The sequence below is a fragment of the Naegleria fowleri genome, assembly GCF_008403515.1.
Source record: "Naegleria fowleri strain ATCC 30894 chromosome Unknown tig14, whole genome shotgun sequence".
NCBI lineage: Eukaryota > Heterolobosea > Eutetramitea > Acrasida > Naegleriidae > Naegleria > Naegleria fowleri.
Window position 1 is genome coordinate 875 of NW_025407946.1, and position 10,967 is coordinate 11,841.

The window sequence follows — 10,967 nt, forward strand, 5'->3', positions numbered from 1 at the left end:
AAAAATAGAAGAACCAGACAAGAAAGACAAGAACAACAAAGACTTGATTTGGAAACATTCGGAGAGACCATGTCGAACGGAACCGGAAGAAGCACTCGTGGAGGCAGCAGAGGAGGTGGAAGAGGTCGTGGAGGCAGAGGAAGCTCTTCATATCGAGGTGGAAGAGGATCTAGTACCAGAGGAAGCAGCAGAGGTGGAAGAGGATCTTCAAGAGCTGAATCCAATGAATAATTCTATTATTCCATTTTCTTTCTTGTCCTGTTTTCCCGAATGTACAAAAAGAATTCTTGAACTAAGCATAAATTCGAACTGAATTGTTATTTTCTTTGAGAATGTTAAGGTTTGAGATGATTTCACACACATCAAATTTACGGAATGCAGAGCCAAACAACCACAACGCTAGTGTTGTTTTTAATTTGGAGTCAAATTGACCAATCTGAGGTCGATTTTTCTCGGATTAACAGGCATCACATCTCTTTCATTCACACCTTCATCTTGTTTTCCAACTCGATTCTTTCATTCGACTCGTGTTCTTCAACTCGTTTACTGTACAGTTGAATTTCCATGCTTCGTTTGTTGCACTCAATTTCATCACGTATTAGTGGTTACAACATCCGCTGTTGGTTTAGGTTCTTCTTGAAAGGGTTTCATGAAGAAGAGTTCGTGTGTTGCAAAGAATGTGTTCTCATGACTGTTTTGATTTTGGCGCTGACATATGAATAGATTCCTCTTCTGATTTCGGTTTATAAAAACAGAATACTCTCTCTTTAAATGTGAAGAGTGACTTGTTATGTTAACGTTTGTAGCTCTAGTTCCAACGGTTGTCACTGAAGCACATTGTGTTTGACAAGTAAAAAACTAGTTCGAACCTCACACTAACGCCACCATTTCATTGCCATATGACAAGCAACATCAAGAACTGGAATCTTCTATTTCCCAATCTTCCCACTGTATATCTGGATTTTGATGGTGGATTTCAGTCGATTTTTTGGACAATTCACTCGTTCAACTCCTGCTTCTTTGTTTTACCATATTGGTTCATGATAAGAACCATCTTTCAAAATGTCCATGCGAAGAACACCTACATCAAACGATTCATTGTTTTGTATTGTTGTTGGAAAGTTTTCACTCGTTCAACCGCATCCAAGCAACAAGAAAGAACGAGTGCGTTGATGATGAAGATAATGTTTGGGATTTGGATGTGTGAAGAAATTGCTTTTCTTGTGGAGAGTGAGATGAATGGAATTGTCTTGTTCATGTGTTGTCATCTCTTGTTGATAACTCGATTCACGCTTGACATTTGGCATTTATACCAACCACCACGCACAAAGAACCATCTTTTAGAAACAACAGAAACTACAACCACCACAACCTCAAACAACAGTATCACATTGAAGAACGATTCCAATATCCAAGAACCACCTCTCATTATGGATGTCGCTCAAGATGTCTCTCAAAAAACATCATACCATGCAATGACTCCAACAAGACTCTTCATTTGGATAATTCATTCATCGACTCGTAGTAATAGATGGTGGTGTCTTTTCATTTGTTTATTTCTCTTTTTCTTCATGGCTTTCTTAAATCAATTTTTCTACGCTCCCTTAATGTATTCTTCAGAATTATTGAATTCTTCGTCATTGACTCTTTGGGTGGGATGAAACTGTATAGTTTCTCTTAAGTTGTTCAGTGAGTTTGAGTGTGATTTATTATTTCATCATCCATGACATGAAAAAGAACTCCACAACAACAACAACAACGAGTGAATCTTCGGCGAGTCCCTCCTTATATACCATGATGGGAATGATATTCTTGTATGTGTGTGATATTTGTGTTGGATTTGATTTGGTGTTGAAGAAAGATTCCATTGCATGGTTATGGGCCAATTCATTCATTTGGGTGTTTTATGTTCCTTCATTGATTTGCTTGACAGAGAGTTGTTGTCACCGAGCTGATAATTTTGAGGGCAGGCCAAGTGCTGGATGAAAGTTACACCTTCATTGTTCACCCTGAACGAACAATGCACACAAAATGCTGCCAGAATAACAAACATCGATTCATTCAATGGACAACCTTTTCTAAAGAATCGTTTAATGTCATCACAGACTAATAAATTACATCAATCATCTGAAGAATGAAATAAAATCTCACACCATCTAATGTACAAGCAAACCCTTTGCAACTTCTTGGCTGGCTTCCTTAGAAACCATAAGCTCAATAAGCTTAAGAGCGAAAAATACAGCAGTGAATGGACCTTGTGATGTCACGACATTTCCATCGACGACCACCTTCTCATCATGCCAATCATAGTGTGGCATTTTGTCTTTCAAAGATGGATAACAAGTCACCTTTTTCACTCCATCCAAAAGGTTATGTTTGGTCAATACGAGAGCAGGACTGAAAGGCATGATCATTCACAAAATATTAAACATCCAATTTGAATAACAAACACACACATGAATACACACGATCGTCCTCAAATTATTATTCAAAATTCTGCATTACTCACCTTGCGCAAATAGCAGCAACAATTCCGTGTTCACTCTTTTTCTGCTTGGTCAATCGATTCAACAATTTAGTATTCTCAGAGAATATTTTGGCTCCTCCCATACCACCTGGTAAGATGATTGCTCCATACTCTTGATCCACGACATCATCAAAATGAGCATCAGCCTCGAGTTTTACACCACGAGATCCGATCACTCTTAAATTGGATGGATCGTAATGTTGTTGTGGATCATGAACTTTTGCAACTGTAACCTGAATATTTCCTCTTCTCAAAACATCAATAATATTAACTGCTTCCATCTCTTCCGAGCCTGTAGCGATGCACACCAAGGCATTCATGAGTCGGGAAGAAGAAGAACGAGGTGAAACCATTTTTTTTCTTTGCAAGAACCCATCATGGACAATTTACAAGTGTAGCCCTGTAATGCACATAGGGCCATGATCTTGATTAATACGAAATTTCCATTGAAGAAGACGACGATATATTTCATTGACTCATGATGATGCAAATTCCAAACAATTCAAAAATTTACAAACAACAAATTGCCTTCATGTTCAAGTTAAAAAATGAGGCTTGTGAGGTGAGTTTTTTTTCAACAAATTGTTGTGATGATGATCATTACTCTCTTCCGTAATATGATTTTTGTATCGGAATGGATGTGAATGCGTTTCCTTTGCTTGATGATGTGAACAAATGTTTTTATCGGATGGAAATTATTTTTTTATCGATATGGGTTAACTTTGAAATGCTTTGGATGTGTTATTTTGATTCTAATCAATATACAGATTCCTTATGAAATTGAGTGGAGAATCGGTGACCATTGAATTGAAGAATGGCACTGTTGTTGCCGGAACCATCGTAGGTGAGTAGTGTTCAAATTCCTATATATTTATTTTGTTCATCATTGTCAAAATTGTCTTGTGCTTTTCACCTTACATTCTTACATCGTTCAATATTTTGAAATATGCCACAACGATTGACACAAATCAATTATTATTTCTATTATCACCATTCATCAGGAGTTGATATGAGTATGAACACACATTTAAAAGCAGTCAAGATGACATTAAAAGGAAAAAATCCAGTCTCTTTGGAGCATATGAGTGTGAGAGGAAGTAACATTCGATATGTCATTCTACCAGAGTCTATAAATTTGGATAATCTTTTACAGGACACGACAGTTCATCCAAAACCAAAGAGGAGAACAGCAGGACAAGCTCAGAAAAGAGGCGGCGGAGCCTCATCTAGAGGAAGAGGAGGAAAACGAAGAGGTGGAATGAAAGTGTAAATGATGCTAATCTACTAGTGTGTGCTCAAATAATTTTCAATAATTTCAATAATAATAACAATACCAAAATATTTCAGAAATACTACTAAAACATCATCATTATTCAACAACAACTAAATACAACAGATGATTTGGCATTGTCGTATATTGTCTCGAGAGGCTCTACAACGAAGGTTTGGCTTAATTCAAGATTAGCGAAAGGAAATATGTCTTGTGAAATCAGCAACATATCTGTGACCACCTTCACACAACATGTTTTACAGATTTCCATTTCAGCAAGCGAAACAACAACGTCCAGATGGCATTTGGCAAGACAACTTTAAAAAGAAAGAATAGCAAATTCTCCATAATCAACCCGACCTTCGGCTTTTTGAAAAGGATCGTCAGTTCGGGAACCGATTACTTCTACTGTTTGGACAACCTTTCCTCTCGGCCGATTTCAAAAGATGACGGTCGCACACCACACTTCCCATCTCGCTTACAACGCGATCTCTGTTAACCTCTTCAAAAAGAAAGACAACACAAAGAGCTCGACCACACTCATCTTTGCACACTTTTTCACATTTCCACTAGTTCACACTTTCATCACTTGTACTCTAAAAGAATCAAAAGCAATCACCTTACCAACAGCAAAAAATGAATCCCTCATCACACAAGGCTGCAACCCATATTCTCCGAAAGGTAAACCACAAGGCGACCCTCTTGAAATCTACCTTGTCGTCCTCATCGTCTTGTTGCCAAAAGGCGTCCTTCTCCAGTGTTGCTTCCAAGACTCATAATCCACATTTCGGTATTGTGGGTATGGAGGCCTATTTCCCTAATCGTTTTGTTTCTCAATCTGCTTTGGAACAACATGATGGAGTCAGTGAGGAAAGTACACGATTGGATTGGCACAATCCAGAATGGCCGTTGTAGATTTGGAAAGAGAAGATACAGTCTCTCTTGCAATGAGTGCTGTAAAGCGCCTCTTTGAAAAGTACTCCATTGATCCAAAGCAAGTTAAGAGGCTCGAAGTTGGTACTGAATCAGCCATCGACAAATCCAAATCCATTAAGAGCTTTATTATGCAAGAATTCCCTCAAGTAGAATACTCTGAAATGGAAGGAATTGATACTATTAACGCTTGTTACGGAGCAACTAATGCTCTCTTCAATGGACTCTATTGGCTTAATTCGGAACATACCACCACCAAGAAGAATGATGTTTACAGTGTTGTGGTTGCTGTTGATATTGCTCAATACGACAAGGGCCCAGCAAGACCAACCGGAGGTGCTGGTGCTGTTGCCATGTTGCTAGGTAGAGATGCTCCTTTGAGTTTCAGTGATTTCAGATTGAAGGCTTTCCATATGGAACACGCTTATGACTTTTACAAGCCAAAGAAGACTAGTTATTTCCCAACAGTGGATGGACAATATTCAAATGTTTGCTATTTGAAGGCTTTGGATATTTGCTATGAGAGATTGAGATCCCGACACGAACAGCCAATTTCTGTGGCTGATTTGGACTATTTGTGTTTCCATGCTCCTTACAATAAGCTTGTTCAAAAGTCCTTTGCTCGTATGGTTTACAGTGATTTTGCTTTGGCTGAGGAAAGTCAATTGGAGTCCTTGTATGCCAAGTATGGAATTAAAGATGACGAAACCAAGTCAAAGATTAATCAATATGCTAGAAGTCAACCAAGAGAAGAGACCTACAATGACAATGAATCAAGCAAGTTCTTTATTGCACTTACAAAGAAGATGTATGAACAAAAGGTTGGAGCCAGTACTTACCTTCCAAGAGAGTTGGGAAATACCTATGCTGCTTCCTTATATGCTGGATTGACTTCATTGGTTGGTTTGAAAGGTCAAGAGCTCCAAGACAAACGTATCAATTTGTTCTCTTATGGATCTGGATTGGCAGCTGCCATGTTTGAATTCCAAGGAAGAGAGACCACTCACAAGAAGCACAGATATCAATTGGAGGATATCAAGAATATTCTCGATTTGCCAAACAGACTAAATCAAAGACAAGAAATTACACCAGAAGAATATTCCAAGACAATGGATCACAACATGGATGTTTACCTTAAACATGATTTTGTTTCATCCACACCAACCGACTACATTTCATCTGGTGCTTATTATTTGGATAGAGTGGATGACAAGTACAGAAGATTCTATCTCAGAAAGGAGTAATATGTATAGTTAAGTGTATAGTAGGGAAAGGTGGTGTTCATCTTAACCTGAACAACACACTTTCTAGATTGTTATTTATCTAAGCATGATTTGTTTTAACAACAATTCGTAGAGAAAGAGTTGTATTAAATTTTGATGACATTGGTTCGTCACATAAGTTTCTTCAGTTTGGTTTTCGCCTCGTTTTACTATGTGAAACAGTCCAGTGAATAACTTGTTGTTTGGGATGATTCATCTTGTGATGGTGATGATGGTGGTTCTCTCACAATTACTGTTTTGCTTCTGTTGAGGACGACATTAAAAATACCACGATATCCTTATCGAATAATATACAATGAAAAATGTAACGACAATAATTCCAACTAGTTGCCACATTTGTTTCCAAGTTCTCACTTCAAACACTTGTTTCATGTGTTTCATTATTCCGCCCATCCCAGATTGTGTTTCCGACGCAGTGGTTGTGGTTCTTTTCAGGAAGAAACCTGTGACGTAACTTCATCACGCATTTCTCCAGCAATTTGTTTTAACGCCTGACTTGATTTTCCCATCTCCATTGCAACTTGATCAAATTCCGATTCTTGTAAATCATCTTCCTGTTCACTAATTGTTCGATCCCGATACGATGGTGATACTGGATTATTTGATTTTGATGATTCCGATACATGATGATTATTTTGAGAGGACGACGATGAACCAAACAAGGATGACTTTAACTTGCTGGTTGAAACGGTTGCTGGCGACATTTTTTCATTTTGCTATTTTAGTTGTGGTTTGACGTGGATGCAAGTTTTGTAAGAAGAAGATATTGAATTGAACCAATTCGCAATGATGATGAACAAACAGGAAACTAGTATTGGGTGTTGTACACTACGAATATATAATTTTTTGTAATTTTTGCCACATGTCTTTAATGGTTGCCATTTGAAACCTTTTAAAAGAGAAAACTAGTTGCGAATGCATTATTTATTATCATTCAATACGATCGATAGTCAAAGCAAACACATCTATTTTCAGGAGATTTTTCTCGACTCTACAAGTTGTTTGACTATTTGCACTGAACTCTATACGGAGGTCTTGCCATATCAGTTCTGTGACAATTACAATTCTTCAACATTGGTCTCCACAACTTGACCCTCGAGAGGAGTACTCGTAATATCCAATGTTTCCTCATTATCTTCATTGACCTTACTAGAAAAGTCCACAAATATTTTGGAATTTTCCTTCACGGTTCCTTCCAACAAGAGTTTTGCAAGTGGAGTCAATAAATAACTGTGAATGGCTCGTTTGAGAGGTCGAGCTCCGAAATGATAATCAAATCCAACATGAGCTAACCAATCCTTTGCTTGTTGACTCACATCCAAAAGCATTCTCCTTTCTTTGAGTTGTTTAGCAATTCGAGAAAGTTGAATATCCACAATTTGTTTCATATTCGCTTCGTTCAATCGATTGAAGAAGACAATATTGTCAATACGATTCAAAAACTCTGGTCTGAAATAATGTTTAAACAAGTCATTCACTTCCTTCTTGGCTTCACTTGAAGGAACTCCTGGTGGAAGTGAAGCAAAATTTCAGATCCAACGTTAGAGGTCATAATGACAATGGTATTTCTGAAATTGACATGATTACCTCTTGAATCAGTGAGAAAACCTTCATCCAATAATTGTAACAAAACATTCAAGACATCTCTGTGAGCTTTTTCAATTTCATCGAACAAGACAATTTGATAGGGTTTTCGTCGAACAGATTCTGTGAGTTGTGGGCTATCCTCGTAGCCAATATAACCAGCAGGAGCTCCCAATAATTTGGAAACACTGTGTGACTCCATCAATTCAGAACAATCAATTCGGACCATTGCATTCTCATCATCGAATAGGAATTTTGCAACTTGTTTTGCCAATTCTGTTTTACCAGAACCTGTTGTACCACAGAAAAGGAATGAACCTAGTGGTCGGTTTGGATCTGTCAATCCAGCTCTCGAAATTCTAATGGTATTGCAAATGACACGAATGGCTTCGTCCTGACCAATGATATATTTGGAAAGATGTTCTTCCATTTTAGCAATTTCTCTTTTCACCAATTAACAAATTTTCAAGTGGAATTCCAGTTCTGCGAGAAATAATTCGAGAAATATCAGCTTCCAAAACAGAGTCACTAATCATTGTGAAACCAGTAGAGATTTGTTCAATTTCCTTTTTCAAATCTGGAATGGTCTTGTATTGAAGTCTTGAAGCAGTTTGATAGTCTGCCTTACGGAAGGCCTCTTCGAGTTGTTTCTCCAACTGAACAAGTTGTTGTTTCTTTTCTTTTGTAGTCCTTAATCGATCTCGTTCTTCTTGCCATTTCTTAGTGAGGAGATCACTTTGTTTTTGTTCTTCCTCAATTTTCTTTTCAAGTTTCTTTCTTCGTTCCATACTGGCTGGATCTTGTTCATTTCTCAAAGATTCTAACTCGATACGAGAAATGATGATTGAACGATCAATCTTTTCTAAATGTTCTGGTTTGGATTCTTGTTGCAATCGAATGGATGCTGCTGCTTCATCGATTAAATCGAGTGCCTTATCTGGAAGAAATCGATCAGAGATGTATCGATCGGATTGAACCACGGCACTCACAATGGCATTGTCACTAATTCGAACACCATGATGAGCCTCGAGATTTGCTTTTCTGCCTCTAAGCATGGCAATGGAATCAATCACAGAAGGTTCATTCAAAAGTACTTGTTCGAAACGACGAGCGAGTGCCTTGTCTTTTCAATATGAACTCTGTATTCATCCAAAGTGGTAGCACCAATACAGTGCAACTCTCCTCTTGCAAGAGCAGGTTTTAACATGTTCGACAAGTCCACTGAACCTTGTGCATTTCCAGCATTCACAATCATGTGAATTTCATCAATAAATAAAATAATTTCACCTTCATATTCTCGAATGTCTTTGAGAATGGCTTGAACTCTTTCTTCGAATTCACCTCTAAATTTTGAACCAGCAATAACTGCTGCCAAGTCAAGTGCAATCAATCTCTTTTTCTTAATGGAATCTGGAACTTCTCCTTTCACAATTCTTTGAGCTAGTCCTTCAACGACGGCTGTCTTACCAACACCAGGTAAACCAATGATCACTGGATTGTTCTTTGTTTGACGTGACAACACCTGAATGGTTCTTCGAATGACATCATCACGTCCAATGATTGGATACAATTTTCCTTTCCGAGCTTCTTCAGTCAGATCAATTCCGAACTTTTTCAATGCTTCTCCCTTTTCAAAGGTAGTTTCCCATGGCATCTTTCCACTCATTCCACCACTGCCACCAAAGTTTGGATTCATATTGGTGTGATAGGATCTCTTCATGACTACTAGTCCGCCATCAGAGTTGTGGTGGAGACTCAGTGGTGATTGTAGGTGTGATGCATTCCGATTAAACTGCAAATTCAAACTCGTAGGACAGTTGTTATTTACATGATGTTGTTCGGAAAATCGAAAAGACTTGAATCCTCTAATCTGATAATTTTGTATTTGCAAATTGGATGCAATCTTGGCATTGGATCGGATGTGAGTCGAAACGTTTTTAGTCAAATTGCTCTGCAGCAACAACGACGAAGACGACGAAAAGATGTGTGAAGTGTGTTTGAGCATTTTTTTGTGTTGTGAAAGATTTGACTTTTTGATTGGAGTTTTTATTGAAAGGTTCATGAATAGGGTCATGGTGGTTTGGATTGAGCGACAAGAAAGGAAAGCTCGGAATTGATGAATTCCGAACCTATTTTAAGATGTGTGAAAAGAATATTAGTTCTGTCATTCAAGTGATCAATGAATCATAAAGTGCAAAGAGTGACGGAATGCACCAGGAAAGAGCTCTTGTGGCTTCTCTCGTAGTCGCAATTGATGACACTCTGAAAAAAATGTCATCTCATCATTACAACAAAAACGAGCAACTGATCAGCAAAAAGAACGATGGATTTTTTGCTCTGATTCTTTTTTATACGATGAACGTGTTCGAAGTGTTCCGAAAGATATTTTCCACACTCTCCGAATTTACTAACACTTATCATGGACATGAAGATTTGAATCATCATGAAAACGAAGTGAAAGAAGAATAGACGAACGGCATGATCATTATTTCATTAAAAGTTGTTAAAAATTAATTTTAATGTGAAATATAATTATGTGAATCTCAAATAATATTATTGTTGAGACAACCTGTGAATTGGCTAGGTTGTATATTTCGGTTCGATGATTCTAATTTAATACTTACCTTTGGATAACTATATCATTATTAGAGTGCTTTTTCTCGAATGATTCAATCGAGGAGGATCAAATCCTAAAATAGATAATTTGCATTCAAAGCGAAAGTACTAATCACATGAAGAAGGTTTCTAAATGAATTGAACTCTGGATAATGTGAAAAATGAGAGATTTTCAATTTTTGTGATGGAGCTAATCTCGGAATACTCAGATTCCGAACACCTTCTAAAAATAAACTTCACTCTTACAAAAAAAATGACCAAAGCAGACGTGAGACCAGATTCGAATTTGTCAGGACTGGAGCATCCCACAACCTCGACCTCAAAGAAGGAAAAGAAGAGAAAACCCTATGTCAAGAGAGCATGCTTGAGTTGTCATTCAGCACATGTAGCTTGTGATTCAGAAAGACCCTGTCGAAGATGGTAAGTACTCTAGTGTTCAACGAACAAAATTCATGGATGACACCACACATTCGTTAATATTGTATTTAATTTTTTTTTATTTGAATTTAAAATATTTAATATTCGATTTGTGTGTTACTACTGTTATTTGATTTTGTTTGAAAATCTATATGTACAAACAGCAAGAAGAAGGGAATTCCATGTGTCGATTACATACCCTCAAAGAAATCTAAATCCAACAAGACTTCAACCTCTGATGACGACGAGGCTGAACAGGTGCAAACACTACTAACGGACAACAACAGCCAATCAGAACCTTCAAACAGCAACGTCGTAGGAGATCATCCAACAACAT

At 37.6% G+C, this 10,967-nt stretch overlaps 9 protein-coding genes across 9 annotated transcripts in view; 4 read left to right on the forward strand and 5 right to left on the reverse strand.

The window, feature by feature from the left end:
* Positions 1–2,156: 2,156 nt before the first annotated feature.
* FDP41_012484 (uncharacterized protein) lies at positions 2,157–2,880 on the reverse strand (the record flags this gene model as incomplete). Its single annotated transcript, XM_044703008.1, has 2 exons — positions 2,157–2,397; positions 2,510–2,880. The coding sequence occupies 2 exons, from the start codon at positions 2,878–2,880 to the stop codon at positions 2,157–2,159; spliced, it is 612 nt and encodes a 203-aa protein (XP_044566087.1).
* Positions 2,881–3,075: 195 nt separating this feature from the next.
* FDP41_012485 (uncharacterized protein) lies at positions 3,076–3,797 on the forward strand (the record flags this gene model as incomplete). Its single annotated transcript, XM_044703009.1, has 3 exons — positions 3,076–3,089; positions 3,295–3,371; positions 3,529–3,797. The coding sequence occupies 3 exons, from the start codon at positions 3,076–3,078 to the stop codon at positions 3,795–3,797; spliced, it is 360 nt and encodes a 119-aa protein (XP_044566088.1).
* A 636-nt stretch (positions 3,798–4,433) lies between these two features.
* FDP41_012486 (uncharacterized protein) lies at positions 4,434–4,712 on the forward strand (the record flags this gene model as incomplete). The annotated part of the gene is made up of 1 exon (XM_044703010.1): positions 4,434–4,712. The coding sequence occupies one exon, from the start codon at positions 4,434–4,436 to the stop codon at positions 4,710–4,712; it is 279 nt and encodes a 92-aa protein (XP_044566089.1).
* Positions 4,713–4,744: 32 nt separating this feature from the next.
* FDP41_012487 (uncharacterized protein) lies at positions 4,745–5,974 on the forward strand (the record flags this gene model as incomplete). Its single annotated transcript, XM_044703011.1, has 1 exon — positions 4,745–5,974. One exon carries the CDS (start codon positions 4,745–4,747, stop codon positions 5,972–5,974), a length of 1,230 nt encoding a protein of 409 aa, XP_044566090.1.
* A 470-nt stretch (positions 5,975–6,444) lies between these two features.
* On the reverse strand, positions 6,445–6,717 carry FDP41_012488 (uncharacterized protein; the record flags this gene model as incomplete). Its single annotated transcript, XM_044703012.1, has 1 exon — positions 6,445–6,717. One exon carries the CDS (start codon positions 6,715–6,717, stop codon positions 6,445–6,447), a length of 273 nt encoding a protein of 90 aa, XP_044566091.1.
* A 354-nt stretch (positions 6,718–7,071) lies between these two features.
* Positions 7,072–7,799, reverse strand: FDP41_012489 (uncharacterized protein; the record flags this gene model as incomplete). Its single annotated transcript, XM_044703013.1, has 2 exons — positions 7,072–7,462; positions 7,519–7,799. 2 exons carry the CDS (start codon positions 7,797–7,799, stop codon positions 7,072–7,074), a joined length of 672 nt encoding a protein of 223 aa, XP_044566092.1.
* Positions 7,800–8,028: 229 nt separating this feature from the next.
* FDP41_012490 (uncharacterized protein) lies at positions 8,029–8,652 on the reverse strand (the record flags this gene model as incomplete). Its single annotated transcript, XM_044703015.1, has 1 exon — positions 8,029–8,652. One exon carries the CDS (start codon positions 8,650–8,652, stop codon positions 8,029–8,031), a length of 624 nt encoding a protein of 207 aa, XP_044566093.1.
* Positions 8,653–8,681: 29 nt separating this feature from the next.
* Positions 8,682–9,602, reverse strand: FDP41_012491 (uncharacterized protein; the record flags this gene model as incomplete). Its single annotated transcript, XM_044703016.1, has 1 exon — positions 8,682–9,602. One exon carries the CDS (start codon positions 9,600–9,602, stop codon positions 8,682–8,684), a length of 921 nt encoding a protein of 306 aa, XP_044566094.1.
* An 864-nt stretch (positions 9,603–10,466) lies between these two features.
* The window catches only part of FDP41_012492 (uncharacterized protein), a gene marked incomplete at both ends in the record, with an annotated part of 548 nt that continues 47 nt past the window's right edge, over positions 10,467–10,967 (forward strand). The window contains 2 exons of the mRNA XM_044703017.1: positions 10,467–10,633; positions 10,795–10,967. The exon at positions 10,795–10,967 is cut by the window's right edge and continues 47 nt beyond it. Coding sequence (XP_044566095.1) covers positions 10,467–10,633; positions 10,795–10,967 — 340 coding nt within the window. The remainder of the gene's footprint in view (positions 10,634–10,794) is intronic.